The sequence below is a fragment of the Lissotriton helveticus genome, chromosome 3_2 (genome assembly GCF_964261635.1).
Source record: "Lissotriton helveticus chromosome 3_2, aLisHel1.1, whole genome shotgun sequence".
Classification (NCBI taxonomy): domain Eukaryota; kingdom Metazoa; phylum Chordata; class Amphibia; order Caudata; family Salamandridae; genus Lissotriton; species Lissotriton helveticus.
Window position 1 is genome coordinate 237,669,791 of NC_136062.1, and position 16,224 is coordinate 237,686,014.

General features: G+C 46.6%; 1 protein-coding gene across 1 annotated transcript in view; it reads left to right on the plus strand.

Moving 5' to 3' along the window:
- Positions 1-16,224, plus strand: part of LOC144826151 (uncharacterized) — a 212,233-nt gene that overhangs the window by 177,055 nt on the left and 18,954 nt on the right. Inside the window, exons 15-16 of the mRNA XM_078684544.1 lie at positions 11,266-11,324; positions 15,899-16,056. Coding sequence (XP_078540670.1) covers positions 11,266-11,324; positions 15,899-16,056 — 217 coding nt within the window. The remainder of the gene's footprint in view (positions 1-11,265; positions 11,325-15,898; positions 16,057-16,224) is intronic.

Below are 16,224 nucleotides of genomic sequence, written 5' to 3' on the forward strand. Positions count from 1 at the left end.
TCCCCTTGACCAACACCTAGAAAAAGTTAGTGGACAAAAATTATTAAAGGTATGAGGGCAAAAAGGGGACAAAATAAATAATAAATTGGAGGGACTACGCAAGAAGCCAGACAGGTCTAACACGCATCCCCCCCAGCTGAAAGTGGGGCGAACTACCCAACCCCTTGGGAGTCCTCATCACTAAGGCGGAAATACCTGGAGAGACCGTCTGCATTGGCGTGGTCCACTCCAGGCCGATGTTCCACCCGGAAGTCCATTCCCTGTAGGGAGAAGGACCACCTCAACAGCTTGGGATTCTCCCCCTTCATCTGCATTAGCCAACGAAGGGGTCGGTGGTCGGTCTGAACCAGGAAGTGCGAGCCAAACAGGTATGGCCGCAGCTTCTTCAGAGCCCACACCACCGCAAAAGCTTCCCTCTCAATTGCACTCCACTTCTGTTCCCGGGGAGGCAGTCTCCTGGATAAGAAGACCACAGGCTGATCCAGGCCCTCTTCATTTAGTTGCGATAACACTGCCCCAATGCCATGTTCTGATGCATCTGTCTGGACAATGAACTCCTTGGAGAAGTCTGGGGCCCTCAGGACCGGTGCTGCACACATTGCCTGTTTCAACTTTTCAAAGGCTTGCTGACAAGCCTTCGTCCAAACTACCCATCGAGGTTGTTTCTTTGAGGTGAGCTCTGTGAGGGGCGCTACAATAGTGCCATACCCCTTCACAAAGCGACGGTAGTATCCTGTGAGGCCTAGGAAAGCTCGGACCTCAGTCTGTGTCTTGGGGGGTTCCCAGGCCATGATTGCCTCAATCTTCGCCTGCAGGGGCTGCACTGACCCCCTACCCACCAAGTGTCCAAGGTACACAACCGACCCTTGCCCAATCTGGCATTTGCTGGCTTTGATGGTCAATCCAGCTTGTTTCAGGGCCTGGAGAACTGCTTGCAAATGTTGCAAATGGTCCTCCCAACTGCTACTGAAGACAGCAATGTCATCCAGGTAGGCAGCAGAGAAACTCTCCATTCCAGAGAGGACCTGATTCACCAGCCGCTGAAATGTGGCAGGGGCATTTTTTAGCCCAAAGGGCATCACACAAAATTGGAAGTGTCCCTCAGGCGTGGAGAAGGCTGACCTTTCCTTTGCTCCATCTGTCAAGGAGATCTGCCAGTACCCTGAAGTGAGGTCAAAGGTACTTAGGTATTGGGCAGCTCCTAGCCGGTCAATTAACTCATCCGCCCTAGGGATCGGATGAGCATCAGTCTTTGTAACTGAGTTCAATCCTCGGTAATCCACACAGAACCTAAGTTCTGGTGTGGTGCCTGGTGGGGCGGCTTTTGGTACTAGCACCACCGGACTGGACCAAGGGCTGTTGGAAGGTTCGATAACTCCCAGCTCTAGCATCTTGGCAACCTCTCCATGGATGCTAGCCTTCACCTTGTCGGACAGCCGGTAGGTCTTCGACTTCACTGGTGGGCTGTCCCCTGTGTCCACATCATGGGTACACAGGTGAGTCCTTCCCGGGACAAGGGAGAACAACGTAGAGTACTGCCCCAGGATCTGGCGGCAGTCCTCCCGTTGCTCAGGAGTTAGAGTGGGAGAGAGAATCACTCCCTCCACTGACCCATCCTTCTCTTGAGACGAGAATAGATCTGGGAGAGGTTCGCTTTCCGCTTCCTCTTCCCCATCAGTCACCATCAACAACATGACCTCGGGCCTCTCATGGTGGGGTTTGAGACGATTGGCATGCAGCACCCGTAGGGGCTGTCGCGGGGTCTTAAGATCCACCAAGTAAGTGGCCTTACCCTTCTTTTCCAACACCTCAAATGGGCCTGCCCAGCGATCTTGGAGGGCACTAAGCTCTCCAGGCTCCATCACCCACACTTTCTGGCCAGGTTCCAATTCTACCGGTTGAGCATTATGATCGTACCATTCCTTCATTACTGCCTGGCTGGCCTCCAAGTTGTCAGAAGCTTGCTTCCACAACTTTGCCATTTGGCTCCGGAAGGCCAGCATGTAGCTCACCACATCTTGAGGAGGCTTTCTGGGAGACTTTTCCCATCCATCCTTCACCAGGCTGAGAGGTCCAAGCACAGGGTGCCCGTACAACAGTTCAAAAGGGCTGAAGCCCACTCCCTTCTGCGGCACTTCTCGGTAGGAAAACAGCAAACAGGGCAGGAGGACGTCCCATTTCCTCCGTAGGCTCTCAGGCAGACTTCTTATCATGCCCTTCAGGGTCTTATTGAACCTCTCTACCAGTCCATTCGACTGGGGGTGATAAGGAGTGGTGAACCGGTAAGTCACTCCACACTCCTTCCACATCGCCCGCATGTAAGCCGACAGAAAGTTGGTCCCCCTGTCGGACACAACTTCCTTAGGAAATCCTACACGGGTAAAGATTCCCATCAGGGCCCTAGCCACCACAGGTGCAGTGACAGTCCTCAGAGGAATGGCCTCTGGATAACGTGTGGCATGATCCACCAGAACCAGGATAAACCTGTGACCAGCTGTGGTTGGTGGATCTAAAGGCCCTACAATGTCGATGCCCACCCTCTCAAAGGGTGTGCTAACGACTGGAAGTTGTTCCAGGGGAGCCTTCAGCTTCACCCCTGTTTTCCCACTGGCCTGGCAGGATACACATGTCCGACAGTAAGTGTTGGACGCCACTTTCATCTGAGGCCAGTAAAAGTGGAGGACAAGCCGTGCAAAGGTCTTGTCCTGGCCTAAGTGTCCTGCTAGGGGTATAGCATGAGCCAATTCTAGTAGAAAGTCTCGGTATTGTTGCGGGACTACCAAGGCCCTTGATGAACCAGGCAAGGGTACCTTGGGTTCACTGTAGAGGAGTCCATCCTCCCAGTAAATATGGTAGTGTCCCGTAACATCACCTGCTGCTTGGGCTTCAGCCTGTCGCCTCAGTCCCTCAAGGGTAGGGCACTCCCTCTGCCCCTTACAGAATTCCTCTCTGGTAGGACCTCACCTCCACATGCCACTCAGCAGGGATGGGTAAATCCTCCAGAGAGTCTACTTCCCCCTCCACGGACTCCTGGTCCACCATCGCGGGTGGCCGATCTGTCACATGGGGTGTGGAAGCCGGAGCAGGCTCTTCCTGTCACCGGGTCTGTCCCTTTTTAGCAGCGGGTTGGGCCATTGTTCCAGGCTCCAACCCAGGCGAACTCCCTCTCCGGGCAGTCGCAGACCGTGTGCTTACACAGGCCCAGTCAGGTGTACCCAGCATCGCAGAATGCGTCCGGTATTCCACCTCTCTCCAAGTGTTGTGCTCCATGTCATTCCCCAACAGACAATCGACTGGCACGGCAGGGCTTACGGCAACTCGAAGTGAACCTGCAACCCCCTCCCACTCAAAGGGAACCTCAGCCACTGGATAGTGGCCCATTCTGCCGTCAGCCATCGCGGCGGGGTGGAGTACATTGGGAACCACCTGCTCTGGAGACACCAGTTGACTTCTCACCATAGTCATACTGGCTCCTGTATCTCGCAGAGCCTCCCCTCTTTGGCCATTGATGGTGACCCATTGCCCATACTTTGTAGTATTTGGGGGCACCTGGATCTTTGGAACCATCTCCCGTTCTCCCAGGGACACTAAGGTGACACCCGCCCACTCACCCCCCTTATCTAAGGGCAACTCCTCCCCGAGCGCTACACTAGCTACTCCCGGTGGTTTTCCTCCGGTGGAAGGAGGTGGTCTCTTTGGGCATCTGACATCTCCCTTATAATGTCCAACACCACCACACTCAAAACAGTGGAGAACCCTTGGCTGCTGGCTTTGGCCAGGATTAGGGTTTCTGGGCGGGATTGCCTTAGGGGTGAAACCTGTTCCCTTCCCTTGGAAACTGTTTTGGGGACCTTTAGAGAACTCCCTCTTTTTGTCTCCCCCCTCCTTCTTCTGAGGGGCGCCCTGTCCGGCCTTTTGGGAATCTCCTCCAGTCCCCTTTGAGGACACCCGGGTACTTGCCCAGATGTCCGCCTCCTCTGCAAGCTTCCGGGGATTGGTCAGCTTGCTGTCCACCAGGTGTTGGCGCAGCTCGGGAAAACATTTCTCGAGGAGGTGCTCTTTCAAAAATAGATCATACAACCCCTCATAGTCCTTCACCTCACTGCCCTTGACCCAGCCCTCCAATGCCTTACGTGCGTAGTCAAGGAAGTCCACCCAGTTCTGAGTGCTTAACTTGTGGCTCCCCCTGAACTTCTGGCGATACCTTTCTGGGGTAAGCCCAAACTTCTTTACCAATGCTAGCTTCATGATGGGGTAGTTGGTTTGCTCCTCTTGTTCCAGGGCCAGCAAGGTGTCCCGACCAGTAGGAGGCATGTACCTATACAAACCACCCCCCCAGTGCTTCTCCTGCACCCCATGGGCTCTTAAGGAGACCTCATAGGCAGCCAACCATTTGGCTATGTCATCTCCCTGACTAAAGCTAGCAATAAGGTCTTTTGGCAAATAGGGTCTGGACTCCCTGGCTGTCTCTTTGGATTCGCTGCCACCATTTATTACAGGAGAGGGCCCCCGTTGCAGGGCCTGGAGTTCCAACTCTTTCAACCTGAACTCGTGAGCCATCCTCCGCTCCTCTTTCTCCTGCTCCAGCTTAGCCAACTCCCCTCTCAATTGCCTTTTTTCCCTCCTGTCAGTAAGCTCGGCTTCAGTTAAGCTTCCCCCCAGAGGCGCTACTGCCCTTGCTGGAGTAGGACACTGGTTCTGGGAGTAGGTTTTCCCCCTCAGGGTGGAATAATCCCTCTGTCTCCACAACCGTGTCCCGGTCTGCCCCTTCATCCTCCTCCTTCCCTTCTTTGTGTGCCTCCACCCAAGCCCTTAGACTGGTCTGGAGTTCCCCCTTCTTGGCACCATGCTTAAAAAATACCCCCATTTTCTGGCAGAAATCTTTCAGCTGAGCCACAGAATAGGTATCTAGGTTTTCTAATGCAAACTCCATTTTACAATAGGCAATACCAAGTTATACACACAAGGAAATTAGAGTTGCAAGGGCAACCTAAAGCCACCTCCACCCCACCACCAGGAACAAATTTGGAAAAACAAAAGCACAAATTAGGAGGGCCGCTAGGAGAAAACTCCTGGTGTAGGCTTAGTGTATTACGTTCAATTACTACTGAGTAGCTGCAACCACAGTCCAATCCCACCGCTAGACACCAATCTGTTGGAACCTGGGATGACAGGTCACCTAGGGTAGCCTGGCCTAGGGTAAGACATGCAATTCTAGAGGCACAAGTGTGAAGGTTGCAAACCACCCAGCAGTAAATCCACGCAATAACACCTAAAAAGGACACTACACCAATTTGTTAGGAAAATATGTACTGGTTTATAAAAATAATATTCTCTTTGTTTTAGTTCTCAGTATTCACAATTGGAAATTACACCTTTGATCAGGAGAAGTTAATAACACTTTTCTGTCTGTGGGGAAAAAGAAATTACAGTCTAAACATTCAGATGTCATGAATTCAGAAATGCTTACTTTTAGAAATGTGAAATTATCTCAGTAGGATTACTTTCAGCAGTATTACCTTGCATTAATGATCAACAACAACAATTCATCTCATTACATTAACCTGCCAAATCCACTGGCTTTGTCTTTACTACAGTGTTAAACTCTTTTCTTCCCGTATCTGCACCTTTATATACAAAGTGAATGCACACCCAGTGAAATGTAGGAAACTCACAAGTTCTCAGTAAGCATCAGCTACCTCTATAAGTGTCTGAAGGGGGGTCCTCAGTTGATAGGAACTGTCAGCGCTCTTCTGACTATAGATTCAGCCCCCCTGGTTTCTGGCTTGGTAGATGTCTTTCTCAGACCTGTCTCAAGGAAGCTGGAGTTATGTAACTATTCCCCCACCTACTAGGGCACAGCTCAGGAGTAAAGACGATCAGAATGTCGGGGCACCTTTCTAGGCACTAGGATTCGTGATATGAATATCCCCAGAGAGGGCTCAGCACTTTCCCTCCTCACCCCCACTCTCCTTACTGTCTGTGTGTCTGTCCTGCCCCAGTCCCCAGGAGTGGGGGCTGACACACGGCTCCGCTGTAAATGCCACCGACAGCGGTAACGGCCGCCTATCCCCGCCCAGCCAGCCTCTCAACCTTGGTGCTGGTGTGGTAAGGATTGATGACGGCGGCCCTTCGTTCCCTCACTCGCTGTCTGAGGGCAGGCGCCTGACGAGCTGCCTCTGGTCCGGCTATGGCCCAAGTTCCCCGTTTCTCTGGGGATATAGGCTGCACCTTCGCCCCTGTCCTCACCGGAATCAGAAACGCTGAGGAGACCGGAGACGCGTTGCCGCTTGGGAGCCCCTCGCTCCTTCCAGACGTAGGCCTCAGCCGCACAGGCGCGGGGGAATCAGTGACACGGCCGGCGCCGCCTCCTTCACCCGGGAAGTACACGCCTCTGCCCTTGCGCGGAGGAGCAGTGTCTCGCTGCTGTTCTGCCCGCCTCACCTTCAATTTCACCGCGGGGCTTTGACAGCTGGCAGCGCCACTCTCCGCGGACTGTACACCTCAACGCCCCCTCGCGCCTCCCAGTAGAGACGCCTCAGCAGCACGAGATGCCAGAACACACCGGGCACAGTTCTTCCAGTCCGGGTAGGCTGGAACTTCAGAATGAAGGCGGGGAGACAATTACTAAACCAACGGGGGGTTTGAAGGTGGATGTAGGACACGGCCCAAAACGGGAAAGTGTCCAAAGTTCTTGATTGCCTGACTGACCCAGATTAATGTCAGACCAATGAAAGGGTTTGGTCAGGAGCACAAGGGGGAACGTCTTCTGAAAGATGTTGTCAATCCAGTAGACCAACTAACTTCTTCTAGCGTGTCCTCCTCCTCAAACTACTGCCTCTCTCCTCTCACACTCTGGACTACACAAAATGGCTCCCTGACCCCTGCCCTTTTATAGATAACCCACACAGAGTCCAGTAGGGTCCAGAAAGTTCTGGAAGGCCTAAGGTTATCCTATGGGGCAGTCTAAGATGTGGCAGTTGGAAACAGTTAGGGCCCTCCATTTTGTGAACTACTGCATTTTCCTGACAGAACAGGCCTCTAGGCCTGAGGTGAAAAACTATGAGGGAGAAAAGAACACCTATCCCCTTGACCAACACCTAGAAAAAGTTAGTGGACAAAAATTATTAAAGGTATGAGGGCAAAAAGGGGACAAAATAAATAATAAATTGGAGGGACTACGCAAGAAGCCAGACAGGTCTAACACCAGGTTTTCTACTTCATTGCCATTTATTGGAGAAACGTAATATTGAAAAATGGCACTCTCTACGCCGTCTTTGTGGACTTAAAAGCAGCTTTCGACCTAGTGCCAAGAGAAAAGCTGTGGAGGACTTTGGCTGAAGCAGGTATAAGTCCAGATCTTCTCACTCTTCTTGTGCGCCTGCATGAAAATATTTATGCCAAAATCAGGTGGGGGGCGCAGGGAGAAGTGACTGAGCCATTTCCTGTGGAGCGGGGGGTGCGGCAAGGGTGTGTCCTGGCCCCAACACTATTCTCCATCTATATTAATGGCATTGTGGACTACTTGAAAAAATCTCCAAGTGATGCTCCAATTATAGCAGGCTCATATGTCCCCGTCCATATGTTTGCGGACGACACGCTTATACTTTCACGCACACCGGGCGGTCTCCAAAAGGCTGTCAATGCATTTGGCGAATTCTGTGATATCCAGGGCCTTGAGCTGAACACAACCAAGACAAAATTTATGTGTTTGAACCGACAATCCACATTTAAAGGTGTAATTACGTATAAGGGTACTCCCCTTGAGAAAGTAGAGGTTTTTTCCTACTTAGGAATAATTTTACAGGGCAATATGAAATGGAAGTCACATATCAACACGGCAGTATTAAAGTTTAACCAGCTTGCAGGCGCAGTTGCACTTAAACATAGAGCCTCGCTGACAAAACCAATAAACTGCGCCCTTGAAATTTACAATATGAAAGTCTTGAGCACCTGCTTGCACGGTTCTGAACTGTGGGGTTTTTCAAATTTAGCAGATCTGGGTCTAGCGGAAAATAGATTTTTGCGAGGGCTGGTAATGGCCCCGCAAAGCACACCTATAATTCCATTGAAACTGGATCTTGGTAGGAAAAGTATCGAGGATATAGCTCGACTGCGGCCATTGTTGTATTGGAGGCGCCTGATGGTGACCCCTGAGCTAGCCCATTACGCTGCAGCATTGTCAGATGTCGTTAAGTTTGATTGCTTTCACTGCATTGTATGGCTGAAAGATCTGAGGGGTCTATTGGTAAAGTTAAAACTGGATCATCTTTGGGGCAATAGGGATGTGTCTTGCTTCCCGACAAAAGCAAAATTGAAAGAAATATACTGGGAGATGGTGTATTCCACAATCTATTGTACTGGGCCAATAGCCAATTTGTCAGCCCGCTTTCTGGGCATTAAAATGGTTCCATCCTGCGAAGCCTATTGGGACATAATTGAAAGCCCGCATGACAGGAAGTTATATTTTCAATTTCGAGTTGGAACACTCCCAGTAAATGCTTTTAAGAGACATTGGTTCCCACCGCGGGATGAGCACTGTTATCACTGTAAAGAACAAACAGAGCATATCTCCCATTTGTTGTTTTGTTGCCCCTTATATGCTAGTCCACGGCGGAAATGGCTACGACCAGTCTGTCTAAACATTGGCACTCGCAGTCAATCGACTGCTCTCAGAATATTAGAATCAGATTGTTCTCCACTCTTTGCGATTGCTGTAGCTAAATTTCTTGGCTGGGCATGGGTGATCCGCACTCGCACTTTACTGGCTAATGTAACATAAGGAAATATGGTTACCATGGCTATATTGTTTTTTTAATACATTTTTGAATTAACCAAGTATTTTTATCTGTGTAGTGTATTCGACTGTCATCTGTTTAATATGTATTTTAATGTGATCATTTTAGATGTAGTATTTATTTGTATAGTGTTAGGGTGGAAATGCTTTTATGACAAATGTCGAATAAAGCTTTGAAATTTGATTTGACTAGGTTGTAAAGAAATGTCTCAAATAGAAAGGGCATGCGCTGTCTACGCAAGAACTGGAAAAAAACTTTTACTATCGCACCAGCTTGCAGGGCCAAAACTAGTGAAGCTGCCAGTGTTTGTTTTTGTATGGGGGTGGACATAAACCTGGATTTATAACTCAATTAATAGGTCTATAAGTTTGTACGTGCAAAGAAAAGAAAACCATGCCTGGTAAACAACTTTGGTACGGAATGAGGGAATTTGCAAGATGTGATTCAGCCTCGCCCAGGAGCAAGGCCAAGTTTTACATGGAGTAGACGGTCTGTACCCATTACAAGAAGTAGCATACAAGTCGAAGTCTGGTAGCTAACTTAACAAGACAGGCTGAAAGTGACACTGGTCAGCTGACATTCTGTGCACAAATCATCACATACATGAATGAGGAAAAGGAAATATCTTCCAGGGCGTGAACTGAACAAATTGGAGGTCACTGTGGGGATGATAAATCACGTCAGTGTGGAGGAGTCAAATACATCATAGTGGGTTTTCTTCAAGGAGATGTTGCTGAAAGGATTTAATACACTAAATGTGCGCCCTGAGCTCTTGCACTCTTCAAAGACAGGCCCCAGTTCTTTGCCATCCTGCAACTGCTTCTTCACCTGCCCTATGTACCGGCCTCAACTGCTTCTCTGCGTCGCCATGTTCCTCAGTCACAGAACGCCTTCTTGCCATAGGCATCCTCATTACTATGCACCAATAAGGATAAGGCACATGCCAACAGATGAAAAGTTGGCGAATAGTATGTTACATGCATGCGCCATAATATACAACTTATTCACCGCCAAGCTTCTTGTATGTCGGAATGTGCAGCCATTTTAGAATGGTTATATCTGTTTATAAACCTCTATATCATGGCTATTGTTATAAAAAGCAATACACGTCTCTCTGCCCACCACCTTTCTGAGCTTGCAAACTCTGTGCATTAACACCCGTCTTACAAATTTCTTTGAAAACATTTGTTTGTGATTTTAGGTTTTAACTGTTCTTGAATAGATTGGGTGCTGGAGCTGGCGAGTCTCATCTTCTTAATTGCCCGTGTTGCTGGGCAAATCACCCAGCGTCCAAAAAGTTTACACAACTTGCAAATTAGCCAGTCTGTCACATGACCTTCACAACCTCTGGGGGAAAGCCGACAAGGAATGGGAATGAGTATATGAGGGAGAAAAGAACATGAACGAGGAAATATGAGTGCCTGAAGACTCAAGCACCCATGTGAAGTACTAAAAAACAACGAAAAAAGCTCCAAAAACAAGAGCAGTGGAAGGATCCAAATATTTGGTCCATGCTCCAGGGGATGCCATGCCAAATCGAAAAGAAGTAAATGCGAGGCATGCTGAAGCTAACCAATGGGTAAGCCTATGGGTGGGCAGTAGCCAACTTACTGTAAACAATATGTCTCAAAGATACAGCACATGTGCTGTCTAGGCAAGACCTAAAAAGAAGGTTAACATCCATGGTGAAGCAAATGAACAACGTGAACAAAAGCAATTTAGATAAATGTATCTGAAGATCAAGGGCATCAGCAATTTCTCAATCATAGCCAGTTCGCCCTACACCGTCTCCCCCTACCTTACCATTGAAGTTAACAGCAACAATGTAATCTACAGAGAAATCAAATCTAGGTTATGAGGAGCAATTCACTCCCTGACAGTCCACTACAGTGTAAGGTGTCTGTATGGTGTCTTCTGCATTACTTGACACTCTTGCCCACTATGACACTTTTCAGTGCCCGTTAGCAATAGGTGAAATTATTCGATGTACAGCTTCATGCCCTGTACAAATAGATTTTTACAGAGCATGCCTAATCTGCCTGGCTAGAAATGCACATTGTTAGCCTCATTGCATATTATACTCAGGGCTTCTTAGTTCCAGCGATTTCTTGTTATGCAGTGAAGTAACATCAGTGACACACATGCCCATATCAGATGGAGCACTGGCTTTCTCCCACTTTAACACTGCCTAGAAAGCTAATTTCAGATGCCTAAACTTAATAAAACTAAACAATCAAAGAGTTCACAGACATTCAGCATAAACTTACTGGCAAGAAAATGAGTAGTGTGCACTGCCTTCAAACTGCGTTACATCTTAGACCAACACAAAAATATGAACAAGGTTCATTCAAAACATTTATTCTGTTACTTGAACTATAAGCAGATCTACTAATAAATGTTCACTTTGAAATGTAAAGAATATTCTTGGAATGGCTATTTGTAACCACGGTTTGTTTTTCTTCCATAGCTAACACCATTATACACCAAGCTTCCCAACTGCACGGGAGTGAAAGTGACAGGCTTTAGGTATGAATTTTGCATTTTACAGACATTTGTTCTAATCAGAATTCGCAGATATTTTACCAATGTTGAAAATTGGGTGCCCGAGAACGGGTACTAAAGCAGGAACATATATGCTTGTTATGTTATGAAGGGGTTCTGGGTGTTTCAAACACTGCTTACCCGAGCCTTTCCAGAAAACCTTAAAAAATATATATATAATGTACATCGCAAGAGGAGAAAATTCAGATTTTTATAGGCTTCTCAATTGCGAAGTGATTAGTGGTTCTCTGCAACTGGACAGGTAAGTATTTCCAAATGAATAAGGCCAGCACAGAGAAAGCCCTTCCGCCCACACACATCTCTTACAGCGGGCTCAGTTAGCAAACTGTGTGCACCGCTTTGTGATTGACAGCCTAATACATGATGTCCATTACCTTAAAGGTGATCCTAACTAACACTGGCAGCCACAGCAATTTACACAGCACAGCAGCAAGAAGAGATTGTTTAAAAGCGCCTAACAGCAGTCAAAACATTCTGAACAATTTGCAAACAAGCACTAGAATGCTTAGACTTTCAGGTATAAGGAAGTTTCATACTTTAAGGGACATATGCTGACTAATGCTGACACAGCTCTAACCGTCTTGGAAGGGGGAAGCATTTAGGCAGTAGAGATTGGTTTTTGCTGTTTTAAATAAAAAAAAAACAATTTCAAACAAGAGTCAACTTCGGAGAAATTACAGACGATAGAAAGAAATCACAAGTTTCTGGCTATTTCCACTGGATCTTTGCAAACTCCGAATATAGATAGCTTTGTATTTCAAATGGTCAGTTACCTCATTTCCCACCATATTACCTCTGTCTCCTCAGAGTTTAGCTTCAGCGGATGCCACCCATCCACTCTCTGTCCTGCACCACACACTGCTGAAAGTTTTGTGGCACCATCTCCAGCTACCAATCCACCAGGAAGATGATCTGCATATATCAGTAAACATAAAATGGATGCCAGAAGACAAAATAAAATGAGCCAGTTGTTCAACATATACATTAAATAGGCTTCAAAACAGTGAAGAAATTTGGAGATCCAAGAAGTACGATTTTCAGGGTTGCACGTGCAAGGATGCATACTGTTTGAACTCTGTTTGACAGAAATGACCGAACCACCCCAGGAGAGGGCTGGCTATGAAAATAGCCTAAAGGTGATTGATAAAATGTTAAGGCTGACAGTATCAGCTGCCTCTGGCATATTCAGTGGGATAAACACACTTTTGCTGTTTTGACAGCCTGAGGTCATCCATTGTGGCAACCAATGCTGAACAGTGCCTGTATTTGAGGGAAAACATGCATTGTTACCATCCTGTAAATCCTTAGATATCAGGCCACACCTGGCTCCATTAAGTCTGGAGATGCATGAATTTTGAATAGTTGCTGGAGAAATATAGGATAAAACAGAATGGATCATTCAAATCAGCAGAGGATTTTAACCAATTGTGGTCACTGTTACTGCTTTGAATGTAACTTGTAATAATCTGCACGATAGGTAAGCTTTTGGAATGAATCTGAAACTAAGGAATATTAGTTCCTCCAATGGTTGCGGGTCCTCACAGGACAGGGCTCCAGAGAAGAGCTAGATTTCAGCACTAACAGTTCAGTATGAACTAGATGTTCTTTTAAAGGATAAAAATAAATCCAAGTACACCTAGAAAAATTAGGGTTGGAAACTCATTCGGTGTATCATGCTTTGTAGATGTATTCCCTAATTCCTCTACTTTTTCTAAATGAAGAATGCCAATTAATTTCAAAGTCCTGCATCAGCTTACTCACTGCAGCTGGAGCTGATCGTTCCTTAAACATAGTGAGGTTTTTCCTAGGTTTACCTCTTACAATGTCAAAGTGCTCAGAGAACTCCTGATTGTAAGCTTCACTGAGCTCATCCTTGTGTAACTTGAAGATTAATTTATAGTTCTCTCATCTTCAGGCGAAATGTTGGACTCTACGAGCAGGTGCAGACATTTTCATTGGAAGAAAACCAATGTGATAATATAAACACATTCCTATTTTCATGTTTTAAAGTGATAGTTTGGTCCTAATGTGAAGTGATCCAGGTTGTAAAATGTGTACTTGTCACAGAAGAATTAGTAACATAAGGAGTATCTTGTAAACGAGACCTCAGTTTTCCACCTCAATGTTAGATCAATTCCTGCTTAATTTTGCTATGTAGGATTTAGCCTTTGATTCATGTGAAGTACACAAACTCTAAAAGAAAGTAGGCCATGGCCCATCCAAAGCAAAGGAAGTACAACACTTATTTATATCTAAATCATGGCCTGTACATGGAGTTGAACCTGTCCCCATTTGTATTAATCCAAGTCTATAATATTGATTCATTCATTTTCTAGTTTTCAGCCTTAATCCTCGGCCAAACCAGTGATCAACAATTCACTGTATGGCAACACAGATATTTATAATCTACCACAAATGTCTATAAACTTCACATAGATATATAGTTCACAAAATAGCAGTAGAACACTTAAGTATGGAATACTCAGATATCACTCCTGATGCCAAGTGTAAACATTGCAGAAATTACCCAGTTCTTCAAATCAATGCTCTCCCACCACCCATTTTACCAGGAGATTCACTCCTTCCTGAATACCCTAATACCTTCTGAAATTGCTCACCCCATGTGTTCCTGGAGCCATATGCCTTCTATGATCAAAATGTCAAAAGCTGAATCCTAAATAGTTTACATGCTGGATTGATGGCCATGATATGATATTCAATCCACTACAGGTGAAAGCCTTTTGTGACTTTATTCTTATAGAGTAAACCCATAGCACAGAAGTAGAAATGCATAAAGTGATACTTGAGGGCTTATGTTAGAGAAGCATGTTAATGAATAACGCTCCTAGCAGTGGTACTTTCCTCCATAGTGAACATCACAGTTTTATTTTCCAGAAAAGTTAGCATTGCAGAAAAATGTACACTGTTCAATTCTAATCAATCAGAAAAATACCTTGAAGGTGCTTGCAGAAGCATGAGTGATATGAGGAAAGAGGGAAGCAGCAGCTATAGTACATATGCTGAATCAAGCCGAAGGCTTCGTGGAAGAGGTGGATTTTAAGGTGTTGGCAGATTTGTGATGGGCATGTGGACTTGCATGATCTAGGTTTGCCAAACATTATCTTACTTTCATGCTGTTAATTACATTAAGGAGCCGATTCCGATCCGGTAAAATTACCGTCCGTACGATTCGCATCTGGAGCCGTCTCCTTACGACTCGTACACATGCCGTACGACCCGACGAGTACGATCCGGACCGGGGTATCAGGACGCGAGTTGTACGGACCACGTCAGGTAAGGGTGATTCGTACGGCACGTACCCCCCATGATCGCAGGGGTACGCGCCGTACCCCTGCGATCATGGGGTGTACGCGCCGTACACCCAGTGTACATGGGGTACGCACCGTACACCCAGCATACATGGGGTACAGTGCGTACCCCTGCGATCATGGGGGGTAGGCACCGTACCCGGGGAGGGCGTTCCATACCTGTTTCGGGGCGAACTCTGCTTTTACGGCTGATTTCGGCTCCCGTAAAAAAAGGGGTCGTATGGTGCGTACCCAACACGTATCGTACTTTCTGGGTCGTAAAAACTAGCCGCAAGCAATACAGATGTCGCGTACAGCGGGTTCCAACGGGGACTCGTACGGGGATTTGAGTCGTACGGTCTTCTGTATGATTTGTACGGAGTCCGGCTCCTGGTACGAATCGTACTTCGTCGTACGTACGCGGGATATTGCAGGGTACGATTCGTACGGGAAAAACACTCCGAATGGCTATTCGGAGCGTTTTTTCCCCGAATCGGAATCGACCCCTATGGGTGCAAAATAAACACACAGCCCAAGGTTTTAGATATAGATGACAAATATAATTCATCACTTTGTCCTGCAAGGAGGAACACCCCTCCTTCATAGCGTGATCCAAGTGCCATTACACAAACTATGACTGTAAGCTGAGACAAGAGAGTTCCTGAGGTTGAGCCTTGGATGAGATCTTTTGAAAACCACTTTTGTCATGCAGACCTTAAGTGTATGTTCAAATAAATTACACCCGACGGAGCTTAAAAGGGAGAAAAACACCAAACATAGATATGCATGCATAGAAGACAAGAAGGTTTGGGTTGTTTGTACCACACCTCCTTTCTCTTTCTTGTGATCTACATTTGTTAATTCTCACATATCATATTCATTATAAATATGTATAATTCCCCAACAACTAGTAACACCCTCTCTTGATGACATCACTAGATTTATCTAAAGGGACAGTGCTACCACCTGCTAACTTCCCCCTCTCATCCAAACCCAAACATGGTACATTTTCTCACATCCTGTACTATTTTGCCCTGTTCTTTACTAATATTGTCTCTTATTGTGTGTTTAAAGAGGCTGTGTACACAGCGCAAAATCAGTTTATTGCAATTCATTTATGACAGAAAGTGTTTTGCTGTTTCTCTTTCGCTCGTTGAGGACACAATGTAAATTGATCGGCCTGCATTGAAGCACTTGTAAAGTAACACACTCTTGTTATGTCTATTCCAGGAAAGGCTCTGTGATTGTGGATGCAGGGGTTAATTTTATCGGAGCGTCCCCAAATGCTAATGCACAAGATGTCATCAAAGTACTCAGTACTTCTTTGAGCAGTACCGGCAGTGCCCTGGGAGGGTTTATAGTGGACCCCACAAGCATCCAGTCCAACAGTAAGTGACTCACCACCACCACTAATTATGGGGAGGAAAGCGGTGGGCGAGATGGGTTTGGGACTCTGAATGGTGCCTTCATTTGAAAGATTCATTTTTAATTGATGAAGGATATCTGGAATCACTTTGGATTATAACCAAAAGATACGGGTTTGAGTGTAATGTCAG